General features: G+C 47.7%; 1 protein-coding gene across 1 annotated transcript in view; it reads right to left on the bottom strand.

The window, feature by feature from the left end:
- DGCR8 (DGCR8 microprocessor complex subunit) overlaps window positions 1-16,847 on the bottom strand; it is a 175,190-nt gene that overhangs the window by 73,481 nt on the left and 84,862 nt on the right. Inside the window, exon 10 of the mRNA XM_073559047.1 lies at window positions 5,439-5,539. Within this exon, the coding sequence (XP_073415148.1) occupies window positions 5,439-5,539 (101 nt within the window). The remainder of the gene's footprint in view (window positions 1-5,438; window positions 5,540-16,847) is intronic.

Raw genomic sequence — 16,847 nt, forward strand, 5'->3', positions numbered from 1 at the left:
TTTCCATCACTATTCTGACTTGTTCTCGACAGTAAGGGGGACTTCTTCCCACTATCAAGAAGTTGTCCAGATATTGTATCACCAGAGTATCTTTTCTCCGAGGTGCGCTGTGACTTCTGCAATTAATCTTTGTGAAAACTTGAGGGCTATTGCTACTCCAAAGGGCAGAGCCCCGTATTGAAAGTGAAGCCACTAAGACCTCATCTTGACTGCCACTCTGACATTTGCAGCCTTATTGCCGGTCAGAATGTGGTGATAAGTGTTCTTGAGGCCCAGGACTGCTATATAACCCTGAGGAAGGAGTTCCACTGCTGACCTTATCGTCTCCACCTTGGAAGACGGGATTATCAGGTACCTGTTGAGGGCTTTTCTGATTTATAATTGTCCTCCAGGAAATATCTGGGGTGTTTGTTTTCTTTTTTGAAATAGGGGGGAGTAAACCTCTATCCTTCTACCGAAATCTCTTCCAGGGCATGTTTGTCTAGGAGTGAGACTGTTTCCCCTTCCAGACCATCTTTCTTGAGAGGACTGCATATGTCCTCGTGGAAGCCAGTGGTGGAACCTTAACTCCAGACCTGATCCCACAATTTGCCGGATCCAGGCGCTGGACGAGAACCTTTCCCAAGCTGATAGGAAGTGCACCTGAGAAGGCCTGTCACTGGAAGGGTTTTTTGGTGTCTTTGGAGGGCTTGCTAAAGTAGAAGCCTCTCCCACCTTTGGATCGCTAGTCAGAGTTGTTTCTGTCTCGATTCTTATATTGCAGTCTCCTGGATTTCCGCCGTTCTGAAAGGAACGCCAAAAAGGCCTGAAATGGCTGTTTTTTGGGAAATTTTCTCTTTTGTTGTCGGCATTTCTTAATACGTCATCTAATGCCTGTCCAAAACAGGAAATTTCCCTCACATGGCAAAGAGCAGAGTTACATCTTTGCCTGTGTCCCCCCCCAGCCAGCATTTAAGCCATACTGCACGGTGTCCCACATTAACCAAAGCTGCTGATTTTGCTTCTAGCCTTGCTGAATCCTGCTGAAGCCTCAGCTAGGAATACTGCCGCTGCTCTCATGGCCGGTATTGCCTTTAGGAAAGTCCCTCTGGGGCTCTTTGCTCTAGCTGATCCTCCAGATAATTAATTTATATCTTAAGGGATCTAACCACACTTTGCGGGCTGGTCTCCCATTCTTGTCCCGGCACAGGCTCAAGCTGCTTAGCGGCCGCCAACTGAGGAATGCACTCATGCTCGGCATAGAAGGACCGGTGGCCCTTAGTGCCCCAGCCGAGGTCTCCCAGGCTGTTTTAAGACAATTATCTGTCTTTCTGTCAGAGGTTCTTACAGGGAACCTAAATCCTCAGAGTAGGGAGGACTTTCTGGCGACTTTTGAGATCACTACATCAATCTTTGGAGCGCTATCCCAGGAGGAGGATCACTTCCTCAAAGGGGTACCTCCTTTTCATGGAATTATCTGGGACTTCTCTGATTTTTCCCATTCCCTTTTAATGAGTCCTTAACACTGTTGGTTAATAGGGAAGGCTCTACGTTTTTCTTATAGCAAGCTGTCAAATGAGTTCTATGGCTTTCGCATCTACCAGCCCCATGGTAGGCCGGACTGCTTTCATAAGCTTGTCCGTACTGTATCTTCCACTAGGAATGTACCTTTCTTATCTGAGCTAACTTCTCAGTAGCGAGATTTAACTGAGTCCTCCTCTGATCCTTATGTAGTCCTCCTGAGAGATCAATGAGGGGCTGGCCTATCCCTTGCTTTGCCATCCGTGTCCATTGACTGCAAGGCCCTTCCTGATTTACAGACTTCTCACTGCATCAGGGATCTCAGGCTCTCAGCAAAGAGGGTGTCTCCCCGCTACGGTTTTATTAATACAGGCCTGACAACTTCTTATTCCAAAGGGATTTTTTTTTTCACGTTAGGAATATTCCTTATTCTCAGCTTTTGATTTACCCCTTTTATAGGGATCTCCAATGCTCTACCCCACAAATGTATGTAAAAAGAGGGGAGAGAGGAGACAAGAGAGAGAACGAACAGACATGACGATCCTCCCGTATGCTGTCTGAGCGGCTTCCACTGTAGATATGGCGCGTCTGGCTCCTCTCATCTGAGCGAGACCGCCACTCCTGCACCTCCTGGCGCGGCTGTAAGTGCTCTGGTGAAAAGGGCTCTCAATCTTAAGTTAGCTGCTGCCGCTGAGAACAGTCACATTCAACCTAGAATGTTTGGTGACCCCTGCCAGCACTTCTGACAGCACTGCCCCATTTTTTTTTTTTTCAACTGATCACCTGGTTAATCCTGCACCTGCTGGCCGCTTGCGCTCCCTGGATGTACCCCCATGCATGCGCACTCAGCTGGCCTATGCGTGCACCCGGCAATCACATCCGATGCGTGCTGTATTCTCTAGTGTATCCGGCCTGGGGATGTGTGCGCGCGCGCCCCAGGCACTTGCTGCCGACATACTGTCCTGAGGCTTCCGGAGCACCTTCAGCGCGCACGCCTTCCAGGTGCCCGCCGGCACCTCTGTTCCCCGAGTGTACGCGCTGCATGCATGCCCCCGGATACTACTTACGGTGTGCGCCTGGGTCAATTCCGGTGCGCGCTCCCGCTCATGCACCCAGCCGCTGCCTGTGCTCGAGTGTCAGCTGCGCGTACCCGGCCTTCCCTTCCGGTGCGCGCCCGAGTCTGTTGCGGCGTTCCAATGCCATCGGCCGCCATGACACCTGCTGCTGCTGCCCTCATACCTGCGGCCCCCATGGACCTGGTCTTCAGGAGGAAGCCTCAACGCCTCTGGTCACTCCGTTTGCATGTACTACTTTCTAGGGCAGTCCCCGGTGTCAGGCCCGTGCTCGACGGAGGGATCCTGAAAGGGTACTCAGAGGAGTCTTACCTCTGCCCGGGCACCGATGTGCCTCACGGGCTGCATGGCCACCACACGTCAACAGGGAGGGAGCACAGAAAGTGGCCTCCGTGGACTTCTATGGGGTATGTCGTCATCTGGGAGGGTACACCGCATATGGTCTCCGAGGCTCAAACTTCACCCGGGCAATTGCCTCATGGGCTGTGGCCATGCATTCGCTCGGGGGGGCATAGGAAAATATGGCCCCCGAGGCAACTACCAGTACCTTGTGACGGATGTAGCAGACCGGTGCCTGCCAGTAATCACCCGACCCAGGCTTCCTCTTCTTTCTTCAAGAATCTTCAAGAGGTTTTCATCTTGAGGGTTCCCCATCGAGGAGAGCAAACCAACTGATGCGGAGAGAGGAGCCGCCACTTTTATCTTGAAGGTTTCCTGTCCTTGTTGGGTGGATCCCCTCTCTCGTGGTGAAGTCATGTAGAATGGAAAAAATGGGGTGACAGATTCCCTTTAACTCTTAATAAGCATAATGTATTGTATAACGCTTATGATCTATTTTCTTGCAGTTTGTATGTTTAGGCATCCCTTGTTAGATGTGCTACCACTTCATGTATCCACAATAAAGGCGTTTTAATGCATAACTTCTTGTTTCACTTCTCCTTTATTTGTATATAATTCTTCCTTTGACCTTTACTCAGTTTCTGTATTGGGTTTACTTCATTCTGAATGGTCTGCCATTCCTCCATGAGCACATATAGATCGCTATTTTTAAAGTTCCACACTAATATAGTTGGTTGATGTATATACATTGCTTCGGTTCAGTATTTTGTTCCAGTCCTGGATGAGCGATTGTCAGGAGGTCCCTGAACAGCACTGTGTAAAGAAGCACTGTAGTAGAAAAGAAACTTGAGCTGTGTGGGGATCTGTTGCAGGTTGAGTGCTGTCCTGTTAGGTGACAAGAAGACTGCTGAGGGGAGAGTACCATCGCTGAGGCTGGTTACCTGCCGACTGACAGGACAGAGCGTGGAGGAGGAAGAAGCGGGAAAAGCAGGCAGTGTTGAAATGTACAGTGTATGAGTCGCCACCACTGATTGGTGAAGGGGGTGTGTACAAGCCTTGCCGATGATTGATCGGACCGGCCGTGGGACATGCACAGATGCCTTGAAGATGGAATCTGCACTCTGATATGTGGCTTTGAAAAGACGCGCAGAGTTTGCCGCGTGATGAGCAGGTGGGAGGGCGTGCCCAGAGGCAGAAAAGGCACGCTGGTAAAACCACAGCTGGAGCAAAGGAATAATTTAAAAATGGCACCCGTTCTCAGAGTTTTGAAACAATCACCGATGCAACCCCGTCGCCTGGAAAGCTGTGTGGAAGAAGAGGGACAGTACCTTTTGAAGCGCGTCCCGATTCCTTCTTCAGTCTTGAGGACGGCATCAGGGGCTCCCCTTGAAAAGGGGGAGCTTCCTGGTACTGACAAGGTGTACTGTTTCCTGCATCGTCAAGGTGTTGGGACGGTGCCGAAGACTGTCAACCCTGAAAGGGGTTGAAAGAAAAACAGTCTGCCTCTCCGCCCAGTCCAAGGAAGGGCCTGGTTTGGGAGAATAAGGCATGGACCGGCCACCGCGAATCACCCTGGGCACTATAAAGTGACAGGGAATAAGGTCCTGCCTAGCGAGATGAAAGTGGACAGTGTGGGCGATACAGCACTGTTCACTCCGTCGCTCGTGTGTGGGAAGGCAGAGTGAAAAATAACACCTTGCTGCCATTGAAGCACCTGGAAAGGAAAAAGCTTAATAGGACGCAACACGACCTGCAAAATGAAGACGGATCTGGAATCAGATCCAGGTCTGCCTCCTACAGACGCCAAGCTTAAACTGATGTTCTTTGTGCCAGTCGGTGGGTGTATACTACTGAAGAGGAGCGGATTATTCTATTTTTTTTTTTCGCCTAGTGTCAGCCTCCTAGCGACAGCAGCAGCATACACCCCCCCCAAATGAAGTAGTAAAGTAAAATTTTAATTTTTTCCTTCCACATTGCTTTAATTCATGTAAAGCACATAAAGTGTTAATAAACTTCTTGAATGTGTTTTTGAGTCTTTGAGGGGGGCAGTTGGTGTCACTTTTGGTTATTTTCTGTCGCATAGGCCCCTCAAAGGGACTTCAAGTGTGATGTTGTCCTTAAAAAAGTTGGTTTTGTAAATTGATGAAAAAATGAAAGATTTCTCATTAACTTAACCTTTCTAACATCCTAACAAAAAAAAATTACATTTCAAAAATAATTTTGATGTGAAGCAGGCGTGTGGGAAATGTTATTTATGATCATTTTGTGGGGTTTAACTTTTTGGTTTAAGAGGAAAAAAAAACTCCGTTTGAAAATTGCAAAATTAACATTTTTTTGTACAATTTTACACTTCAACCAAAGTTTATCCCTAACATGAAGTACAACTTATCAGGAAAAAGAACATCAGTGAAATGCGTAGAAACATTCCAGAGTTATTACCTCATAAAGTGACACTGGTCAGAATTGTAAAATTTGGCCAGGTCATAAAGGGGAAACAGGCTCCGTGCTCAAGGAGTCAATACAAACCTCTTAAGGCACTCGTGAAGAATCTGATATGGTGACAGCAGTCCTGCTTTATTGGTCAGCTCATACACCCGTGAATCCTCAATACTGATGTGGTTGAAATACTAACAAAGAAAACAGGGAACAGGATAAAGGAGTCAAATAGGTCAGCTATTACAACATTAATAAAGACGGACCCAGAGTCGGACATTTGGTACACATAATTAAACCACATTACGTGTGGTGCCACAGAGGGGACCTGTTGTAGTCCTGATGTGAGTTGAGAGTCCTTATATTGTCCATGAGCATTAGATATGGATAAGTTTTAACTCTGTTCTGGTTACAGAGAAATGTTCTTGTTGTTGAAGAGGACAGGGAGCTTCTGACAATGATGCTTCACAGATTCGGAAGCTGCCTAAAACACAATAGGGGAGTCAGGATGTATGGATTTTAAATGGGTCTTTATTTTTTTTTATTAGAGAGAATATACCATCAGATTTTTCCAACCTCATCATCTGGGAGCAATTATAGACATTGCCTTTTTGCTATGGTATTTACTTGCCAAGGTCACAGTATCTTATGCACAAACAAGTTACAGCAGACCCCCTTAACAGAAAGATGGAGGTAACATAGGTGCAAAATACTGACTCACAACCTGTTCATGGAGGGGGCGATTGTCCAGTATTAGAATTGCACATATATTAGGATTATAATAGGGCACAACTCAGACACATGTATAGCACAGATAACAGCTGAATATATGGCTTAATATATGCCCAGCATTCTAAGGGAATCACAGAGGGGCAGAACCCTAGTTTACAAGGTCACCATTGATGGGAAAAAAAAAATGTGCAGAAAAATGTAAATATGAGATATTGGTAGATATTTTTTGGCCAAAATACACAAGCTCATAATCCACATTCCTCACTGTCCTGCAAGTCTGTACATTAAAGTAAATACTGAGCCATCACCTCCTCCATGAACTGGTAGGTTTGTGTGTGGTTTGTGGTTTTCATCAGTATTTTACAGCTGTATTACCTCCACCTTTATTATGGAGGCCTGCTGCATCCTGTTTGTGCATTAGATACTGTAACCTTGGCTGATAAATACCATTACCTTTTTGCTACATCAATTGAATTGGAATTTTTTTTTTTAAAGTTCCGTTTATTTCTTTGGCTATGCTTTTGATATAACTCATCTGAGAGCAGCATGATGTAGAGGAACAGACCCCGATTCCAGCAATGTATCATTAAAATGAACCTGTCAGCAGGAGTTTGCTCAGTAAACTGCAGACAGTGTCAGGTTGGTGCCGTTGTACTAATTAAAAGGATACCTGGGGTTGATGAAATCTGTCTTGTGGTTGTTGATTATTCTGTATTTGTAGTTTTCAGTTAATGAGATTCTGGTGCTTTGGGGCAGGGATGTATGGGTCTTTATACGGTGTTCTGCTTTCATATGCAATCTTATGGCTTATGACAGGACACTGATCCTTCAGTTGAATAGATTATGTGCAAAAAAAAAAACCAAAAAAAAAAAAAAAACCATTCATCAAAATGGCAGCGGCCTCTACTCCGATCTCACCCAGTACTTAGGTAATATACTCAGGGCCGCCATCAGGGCATTACTGCTGTATGGGGCCCGGTGAGCAGCAGTACTTTAGGGGGCCCACAGGTCAGGGGCCCTGCTCCTGTGCTTCAAGTCATCAGGCCCCAAGTGCTGTGCGCTGCGGCCGGGCCTGCGCCACACACATCAGCACAGCCGCCACCATCAGAGAACTACATGAAGTGGAAGAGCTGAAGGACCTGTGGCGACGTCATCATTATCACAGGCCTTCACCATTTATCAGCTACGCCCCCTGATCACATGACGATGACGTCACCACAGGTCCTTCAGCTCACAGAACAGCAGCTGTACTGGTTGTGTGCAGCTCATGTTCTCTGGTATGATACCATCTTCGCCGCAGGAGCGCGGCCAGGTAAGTTTTTTTTTAAATTTTATTATTGAAAGCGGCAATGTTTCCCCGGCAGGACTGGAGACGCGGGGGGGCAGGACTGGAGACGCGGGGGGGCAGGAATGGAGACACGGGGGGGGCAGGACTGGAGACGGATGGATACGATGGAGACAGATGGGGCAGAATCATGGGTCACATGGGACAGGATGGGGAGATCATATGGGGCAGGATGGAACATCATATGGGGGCAGAAGGATACTCATAAGGGCAGGATGGGAGAACATATGGCTGGAGTCAAGAATGAGACACATGGGGGGGTCAGGATTGGGAATATTATTACCATAGGGACTAATTAAGGGATATTATTACTATAGTGATGCATTTATTTTATTTTTTGAGGATACTGTTTTAAATGGGGGAAGCGGTCCTGTTACTGTGCAGAACGATACTGTAGCCTTTTTTTCTTCATCCGCTGTAGTTTAGAATTTTGGAAAAAATTAAGTAATGTGTTCAAGCAAGCGGCGCTCTAGATAACTTATTTCCTGCAGAGACGAGCACTGGCAGGAAGTAGTGATGGCGATCTGTGCTGGATGAAAGATGAAAAGCGAAGATGAAGGACTTCACCTAGAGACATCACTGGTGAGTCAGAGCATTATCTGCACACTGACACTATATACAGCGTTCCTGCGTACAATGTCACCAGTGATCACTGTATTACCTGTACACAGACACTGCATACTAAGTACAGATCTCCTGTGTATAATGGCACTTATGGTGATATTAGTATTGTTTTTTTTTTTATTAATGATCAGTATTGTAGTATTCAGTCTCTATGTGGTGGTAATATGTTGTCTGGCAATGGTGTGGCGGTATTTGTTCCTTGTATGTGCTATTACTCGGTCACTGTGTGGTGGTAATATGTGGTCTGGTCATGGTGTGGTGGTATTTGTCCCTTGTATATGGTATTATAGGTCACTATGTAGTGGTAATATGGTGTCTGGTCATGGTATGGTGGTAATTGTTCCTTGTATGTGATATTATTGGTCATTTTAAAAATTGAAAAAAATAAATAAAAAATATACCTAAATTGTATTGGATATTTTAACAAATGTTTAATAGGTTAGAGTAGAGCTAGGCCAAAAGAGTCTACCTTGTCTTGGTGGCAACTTAAAAAAATCTTTTGGCCAAAACAAAAGCTGCTGACTATATGTGTGATCTAGTGATTGGAACTGTTAATGTGTGATTGGTGAAAAGTGGAGTTTTTACAAGAGAGCAGCGGGACTGTGGACAGTTCGAGGGGTGGAGGCAGGGCTGTGGTGGAGCCAGGGCGGAGTCTGAAGTGGGCCCCGAAAATTTTGCTAGTATGGGGCCCCAAAATTCCTAGTAGCAGCCCTGAATATACCATTAATCCTTCTAAATTATCTGAATTTTAGGCTGGGTGTGTTTGAGAGATGTGGTCTCTTTGGGATCATATAGCTAAGGCCAGGTTCAGATTCTATTAGGGCAGTCCGCTCAACGTATGCGTTAAACGGACTGCGCTAGCGCAACTGCCTTTTGTGGATCGCGTTCTGCGATCCCACTAGCGCAGATGCTTCATCTGCGCTAGCAGTGACGGACCAGTCAAAGAATGACGGTACATCGCTAACACATGCAGATTATGACATGCGTTAGCGATGTGCTCGCCTATAGCAGAGTACGGGTGCGTTAGCGCATCCGTTACATAGCGTTAATGCCGCTATGTAACAGATGCGTTAAACGCACCCCCCTAACGCAATATGAACCCAGCCTAAGAGTAATGAGGTCATTTTATATCCTTCTATACTTATGCACTAGCACTTTTACCGTTAACGTACTCTCCATGGTGCAGTCCACCCCTTAACCTATAGATATGGGTTTGTACATAGATTCTAACAATTTTTTTGGGTAGCCCACTAGGCACTCTCTTGTGGATATAGCTGTGTCTCTACACCCCTCTCTTTGGAGGTATTCCTAGTCTTTTTATATGTTTTTATACAATTATTAATAAAATATTAGGTTTTTATATCTTTGGAGATGTAATAATCTTATCATGACAGCTATAGGCCATGATGGATTATTTAGTGCCATAAGGACGCACATGTAATCACAGCACCGCATAAATCCCCGCCCACAGGCCGCCTAGGAGCACAAGAATCTCATTAACTGAAAATAAAGATTAAACCAGAAGATGGATTTCATCAACCAGGTATCATTTTAATCAGTATAACGACGCCGACCTTACAGTGTCTGTAGGTTACTGAGCAAAATCCTGCAGACATGTTTCCTTTTAAGTCTGCTTGGTGCTACAGTTGTGATAAAATCAGTTTTTTTGCTACAGATGTAGCAGTTCTCTGCATCCTGAGCCCTGCATGACCTCACCCTCACCACTTATTGACAGATTTCTGTGTACACTGCACGTTGATATAAGGCTGCTTATCAATGGTGGGGGAGGGGTATACACAGTAGTTGACTAGGAGGCATGAGGAACCTAGTCCTATAGTGATAACCTCTCTCTGATAAAATAGGGATTTTTGTGTACTCACCGTAAAATTATTTTCTCCGAGCCAATCATTGGGGGACACAGTGTCCTCCTAGTGGCCAGCAGCATAACACCCACTGTCTCTAAGTAAACCAGAAAAAAAGTTAGCTCCTCCCCTGCAGTATACACCCTCTCGCTGGCTGAGATTTCTCCAGTTCGGTGAAAAAAGCAGTAGGAGCATAAACAATAACCATAACTAAGTCAAAGCCTAAGAATGCTACAGTGAATAGGCTAAACAGGGTGGGAGCTGTGTCCCCCAATGATTGGCTCGGAGAAAAGGCATTTACGGTGAGTACACAAAAATCTTTCTCCTACGCCTCATTGGGGGACACAGACAGTGGGACGTCCTAAAGCAGTCCCTGGGGTGGGGAGCATACATCTGCTAATACCACATGTACCACGGAGTCAACAGTGAGGTACTGCCGATTGCAGGTTGCATCCGCAGAGGCCTGAGAATAAATTAGGCAATGTTTGTAAAGGTATGCAGGCTGGATCAAGTTGCAACCTTGCGGACAGGCCTGAGGATGAAATTGGTAATATTTTGTAAAAAGTATGCAGACTGGACCAAGTTGCAGCCTTGCAGACCTGTTCTGCCGAGGCCTGGTGCCGAATGGTTGAAGAGGCGCCCACTGACCAGGTAGAGTGCGCCTCAATCCCCACTGGGACAGGCGCGTTCCTGATACAGTAGGACTACTGAATCGCCAGGGGAATCCACCTGGCTAGCGTTGCTTTGACACAGCTAGACCCTTCCTATGCCCCTCTGGATGAACAGGGCATCTGACTTGTGGCAGGGAGCCGTCCGCGAGATGTACCGTCTCAGCGCCCTAACCACATCCAGGGTGTGGAGGGGGCCTTGTCAATGCGATGGACTGTCGCCAGAAAAAAGGAAAGGCAAAACAATTCCCTCGTTGAGATGGAAGAGAAGACTACCTTGGGCAGGAAGGACGGGGACGTCCTGAGAACCTTTCCCGATAAATTCAGGAACGGAGAATGGCAGGACAGAGCTGCCAATTCCAAAACTCGTCTGATTGTCGTAATTGCCACTAGAAAGACCACCTTCCAAGAGAGGACGGATAGTGACACGTCCTGTGGCGGTTCGAAAGGAGCCTCCTGTAAGGCCCCGAGAACCAGGTTAAGGTCCCATGATTCCAGTGGCCTTCTATAAGGAGGCGTCACATGGGAAACTCCCTGAATGAACGTCTTGACCTGAAGTTTGGTGGCAACTTTTCGTCGGAAAAGCACTGACAAGGCCGAAATTTGGCCCTTGAGCGAGCTGGGCTTGAGGCCTGATTTTAAACCAGATTGAAGGAATTCCAATATGGCCGGAATGGAAAAAACACCAGAGGTGATTGACCATGATCCTTGCACCACGAAAAGAAGGTTTTCCAGGTGCGGCGATAGATGCACATGGACACAGGCTTCCTAGTACTAATCATGGTGGAAATCACGTTGTGAGAGAACCTAGCCTGTGCTAAAATCCAGGATACAACGGCCACGCCGTTAAAGACAGGGCCCCGTTCTGGTGATAAATCGGGCCCTGCGAGTGTAGATCCATGCAATCTTGAAGTCGCCAGGGGACGTCGGCAACTAGTTGTATTAGTTCTGCATACCATGCTCGGTGCGGCCAATCTGGCGCGACAAGGATCACTGGTACTCGTACTCCCTCCGCTCTGATCTTCTTGATGACCCTCGGAAGCAAGGGAAGAGGAAGGAAGATGTATGGGAGCCGGAACCGGTGCCTTGGCAGAACTAGGGCGTCCGTTCCGATGGAGCATGGATCACGCGATCTGGCAATGAACCGAGGAACCTTGCTGTTTAGTCTTGAGGCCATGAGATCCACATCCAGAGTCCCCTAACGATGACAAATCTGTTGAAGAGACTTCCGGATGAAGAGACCACTTCCCCGAGATAATGCCTTGGCGACTGCGAAAATCTGCCGCCCAATTTTCTACGCTCGGCCCAATGGAGGATGTGACTCGCTTCGTGCACGGCCATCCTGCTCCGGGTACCTCCCTGGCGGTTGATATACGCTACAGCCATGGCGTTGTCGGATTGGATCCTGATGTGACCTGCGAGGAGACGGTGGAAACTCCGTAGAGCTAATCTGATCGCTTGCATCTCCAAAATGTTGATGAGGAGACTGACTCTCGGGTTGACCAATGACCCTGTGCCGTGTGGCGACGAAAGACTGCTCCACAGCCGAGGAGACTTGCGTCGGTGGTTACTACCAACCATTTACAGGGAGAAAAAACCTGCCTTGATTCAGGGAGGACCTCAGTGTCCACCACCTGAGGGATTGCCTGACCCGCAGGGACAGAGGGATCCAACGGTCCAGGGAGAATGGGTTCTTGTCCTAAGTTAACAGCAACGTGTTGTAAGGGACAGAGGTAGAACTGTGCAAATGGAACTGCTTCCATCGCTGACACCAACTTTCCTAGAACTCTCATGCCGAAACGAATGTAGTGAGAAAACAGTCGCGCTGCCCGTTGTAAGGCTTAGGTCTCTCCTGGAGGGAGAATGACCAACCCGCAGGAAGTGTCCAAGATCATCCCTAAAGGGGGAATCTGCTAAGCCGGTTTTGGCAAAGACTTTCCAAAGTTTATCTTCCACCCCAGGCGAGAAAGTATTTACTGTTATCCATGGATTCCTCGCAGGCTCGAAGGGACGGACCCTTGATGAGCAGGTCGTCCGGATACGGTAACACCACCACTCCCCTAGAGAGGAGAATGGCCATGACAGCCGCCATGACCCTGGTAAAGACCCTGGGGGCGGTGGAGAGTCCAAAGGGCAAGGCAACGAACTGGAAATGTTCCTTGTGAATTGCATGAAGGTTAGCGACCTTGATGTTGATGGATGCTAGGAACTCTCCTTTGTCCATGGAAGCGACAACTGATTGGAGAGATTCTATTCGGAATCACCGTACCCTGACAAACTGATTTAACAGTTTGAGACCCAGAATGGGTCACATCGTCCCGTCCTTTTTTGGAAACACAAAAAGGTTTGAAAATAATCCTCTGAACCTTTCGCGATGAGGGACCGGAATGATGACTCTGAAGAAAATTCTCTCGTATCCGGGAGGACACCAGCTCCCTGACTCACTTGTCGTCATTGGGTAGATCTATGAGATTTGACTCCCCTAGATCCAGAAGCCCTAGGCCTGGGTTTCCAAGAGCGGTTAGGTCTGTATGAGACCTGGGAGCCTCTGTCTCCGTGCGGGGACCGACCTGATACGGAAGAGAAGGTAGGAGGCGGACCAACCGGAATTGTTGAGAGAAGATCGAAAACTCGTCGGCTGTTGGTTGCGAAACGGCCGATCAGCCCCTATTGTTGAGGAAGGAATTTACTTTTTCCCCCCAGATAGTATCGGAAATGAGTTGGTCCAGTTTCTCTCCAAAACAACGACCCGTTTGAAAGGGGAGAGAAGACAACGATCTTTTAGGTGTGGCATCCGCCCGCCAGCCGTGGAGCCAAAGGGGTCTTCTAATGGAGATCACATTAGCGGCAGTTTGAGCTGCACAATTGGCAGCATCAAAAGAAGAGTCTACTACAATGACAGCTGCGTGAATTATCTGCCTGGCGACAGTGGTTGCCTCCGGAGGAAGATTGGTGCCTTGGAAGGAAGTAATCAAGACTTCTACTCAAGCGGCCATTGCCTTAGTGACCCAAATTGCCGCAAGAGATGGGAAAAAAAACGCTGCTCTTGAAGCTTCAAAAAAAAAAAAAAACTGAATGGGCAAGGTAGTCAATTTGACAATCGGATGGGCTTCTAAGGAACCCTCAGAAACAGATAGGAGCGTTTTAGAAGCAAGACGCGATACAGGAGGGTCCACCGGAGGGGACTGTAACCAATCCTATATTAGGTCTGGATGAAAAGGGTATTTAGCTTACTGGACGGCTGGTAAATAACGTGCACACATGCTAGGTTCCCTTAAATGAGCCAGGGTGTGTTGGAGCGGGAATATTTTCCTCATCCAACTTCAGAATCCTGTTGACTGATTCTATAAGAGAATCAAGTGACTTGATCAGTTGGGGGATTCTGACGGGCTGACGTGTCAGATTCAAATTCTGATCTGTGCTCGCTGTTAACCTCAGGAGAGGGCGAGCGAGAGACAGGAGTCACTGATGCTGAGGCGCTGATTGTCCCTTGGACGAGCATGGTCCCTGCTGGGGGATGGTTCCCGGCCGACGCCAGAGCCCTCCACGGGAGATAAGGACGCTTTCTGCTTGGGTCAGAGACTCCACCGACATTGACAGGGACGCAGCCCAGTCAGGGTTACTAAACGTGGGAGGCCCGTCAGCACCGGCGGCGAGAGACATTGGAGCGCAGGTCAGGGCACAGTCCATGTATAACGGATTAGTCTGTGCACTGGGTAAGGCAGACTTGCAAGTGGTACACACAGTAAAAAAACTCAAGTGTGCCTTTTTAACAGCCCGTTTAGCCTCCTTAGATTGAGGCATAGCGCTCCTGAAAGGGTTTATGGCAGAGTCTGTCTGCAGCTGCAGGGAGTGTGTCATGAAGGGGGTTAAGCTTTAATCTGAGGGCAGATGCAGCTAAGGCTGGTTTCACATTTGCGTTTTTTAGCGCTGGAAAAAAACGCACACCTGCGCATGCGTTTTTTCCCCTATATTTAACATGGGTGCGCATACCTGCGCACTGGTCAGCGCATGTATGCGATTTTCATGCGCTGCGTTTTTTTGGGGTGTGCGTTGGGATTTTCCAGACGCAGCATGTTGCATTTTTTGGCCCTGCAAAAAAGCGCATGCGCACATATGCGCACGTTTTGCGCTAAAAATGGCCATTATAGCCTATGGATGCGCATATGTGCGCACTGGCATGCTCATGTATGCGTTTTTTTGCATATGCGTTTTTTTTTTAAACCATGGAATTTAGGGGTTTGGGTTAGAGTTAGGGTTAGTTAAGGGGGTTTAGGGTTAGGGTTATGGTCAGGGTTAGGGTTAGGGTCAGGGTTAAGTATGGTTTTGTTAAGGATTAGGGTCATGGTTAGGGTCAGGATTAGGGTTAAGTATGGTTTTGTTAAGGGTTAGGGTCAGGGTTAGGGTCAGGATTAGGGTTAGGGTTAGGGTCAGGGTTAGGGTCAGGGTTAGTTAGGGTTTAGGGTTTGGGTTAGGGTTAAGTATGATTTGGTTAAGGGTTAGGGTCAGGGTTAGGGTTAGGGTCAGGGTTAGGGTTAGTAAAGTCATGGTTTGGGTAGTGTGAGGGGCCACCTAAAAATGTTGGAAAAAAACGCAAACGCGGTAAAAATGCGCTAAAAACGCATACAAACGCATAAAAACGCTGCGTTTTTTTCATGCATGCTCATAAAAATGCTTGAAAAAAACGCAGCAGTTGTATGCTTATGTATGCGTTTTTTCAATGCGTTTTTTTGCGGGAAAAACGCGCTGCAAAAAAAAGCAAGTGTGAAACTAGCCTTACCCGGTCCTGTGCTGGGTCCCCCGGGAGGGAAAAACGGTGGCCATGTGGTGTCACCCGGTATCCGGCTGTCCAGAGCAGGCATAGCGCTCATGAAAGGGATAACGGCAGCTGAAGACATGGCCCCCCGAGAATAAAATTGCACGTCTCGTAAGTAATGAGAGGCGCCAAGAGGGGGGGGGCTGCGACATTAGCGCGAGCGGCGCTAATCAAATTGCGGCCTAGTAGGCCAGAAAAGCCGGGGACTAAATTTTTGGACTACCCGCAGTAGGCGCCGGGGGCGGAGAGAGGGCGGCACCATTTAAATTGCGGCCTAGCAGGCCGGAAAAGCCGGGGACTACATTTTTGGCCTACCCGAGCACCAAGAGTAGGGGGGGGGGGGGGGGCTGCGATAGAGCACCGATGCACCACTGCTGATGTTAACTCAGCGCTTCTCCCGGGGGCAGGACCCGACCCCATACCTCCACTCCTGTGCTCAGGCAGGGCGTCGCTGTTCGGGGTCTTCATGTCTCATCCTTCGAGCGATGTAGCAGAGCTGGAGGAGGTCTTAAAGGGGTATGCTCTATCGATCCACTCTGTGGTAGGGGGATGGAGAGCTCTGGGGCTGATTCAGGGCATCCGAAAAAGCGCTGCTCAAGTCCATCTCCATGCACTCCTGTGCTAGGTCCTGTTGCGCTTGCCCTCCTATCCGTGGAGTACCGATCGTAAGGGAAACATTGTCAGAGGAATCAGCCCCATTCGTCACAGGAAAGTGTACGGGGAGGTATATTCTGCATGCTTGCCTGTTGTTGGTTTGGGGGAGAGCAGGCCGTAGAAAGGAACCGTCGCCCCCTTCACTCCGTTAATTAAAAAATAAAAATTCACAGAAAAATCAAATATAAAATAAAAACGGTGGGGTCTGAAACCAGACCCCAGTGCCTCCAAAAGACACTAAGCAAAGAACTGGAGAAATCTCAGCCAGCGAGAGGGTGTATACTGCAGGGGAGGAGCTAACTGTTTTTTCTGGTTTACTTAGTGTCCTCTTAGTGGCCAACAGCATAACACCCACGTTCTGTGTCCCCCAATGAGGCGTAGGAGAAACACTGATTTTATTGAATATAAAGCAAACAACCTAAGACGTTGATACAACTCCACAATCGAGGTCTGAGCAACTAAATCATGCTGTTCTTGGATTACATGGCAAAAATTTTCTTACAGATTCCCTTTCATTGTTATAGTTCGCATGCACCTTCCCTCTACAATTCCAGATTTGGATTATAGTTGACTTGGAGGCAATCAGTGGCTTTCTTGTTTATTTTTGTACTTCAGGAGATGATTCCTTGGTATTCTTGTGGCTCTTGCATTTTGGTCATCAATTGTTTTGGGGTGGTAGGCCTGGTTCCTAAACGTGTTTATAAAGGCTGCTTTCACATTTGCGTCTGTGAATGCAGCGTTTCATTCGCATACATCCGCATGTGTCCAGTGTACATATTTTTAACATAGTGTACGCATGTT

The sequence above is a fragment of the Dendrobates tinctorius genome, unplaced genomic scaffold, assembly GCF_039654945.1.
Source record: "Dendrobates tinctorius isolate UK_male_01 unplaced genomic scaffold, ASM3965494v1 ptg000265l, whole genome shotgun sequence".
Taxonomy (NCBI): domain Eukaryota; kingdom Metazoa; phylum Chordata; class Amphibia; order Anura; family Dendrobatidae; genus Dendrobates; species Dendrobates tinctorius.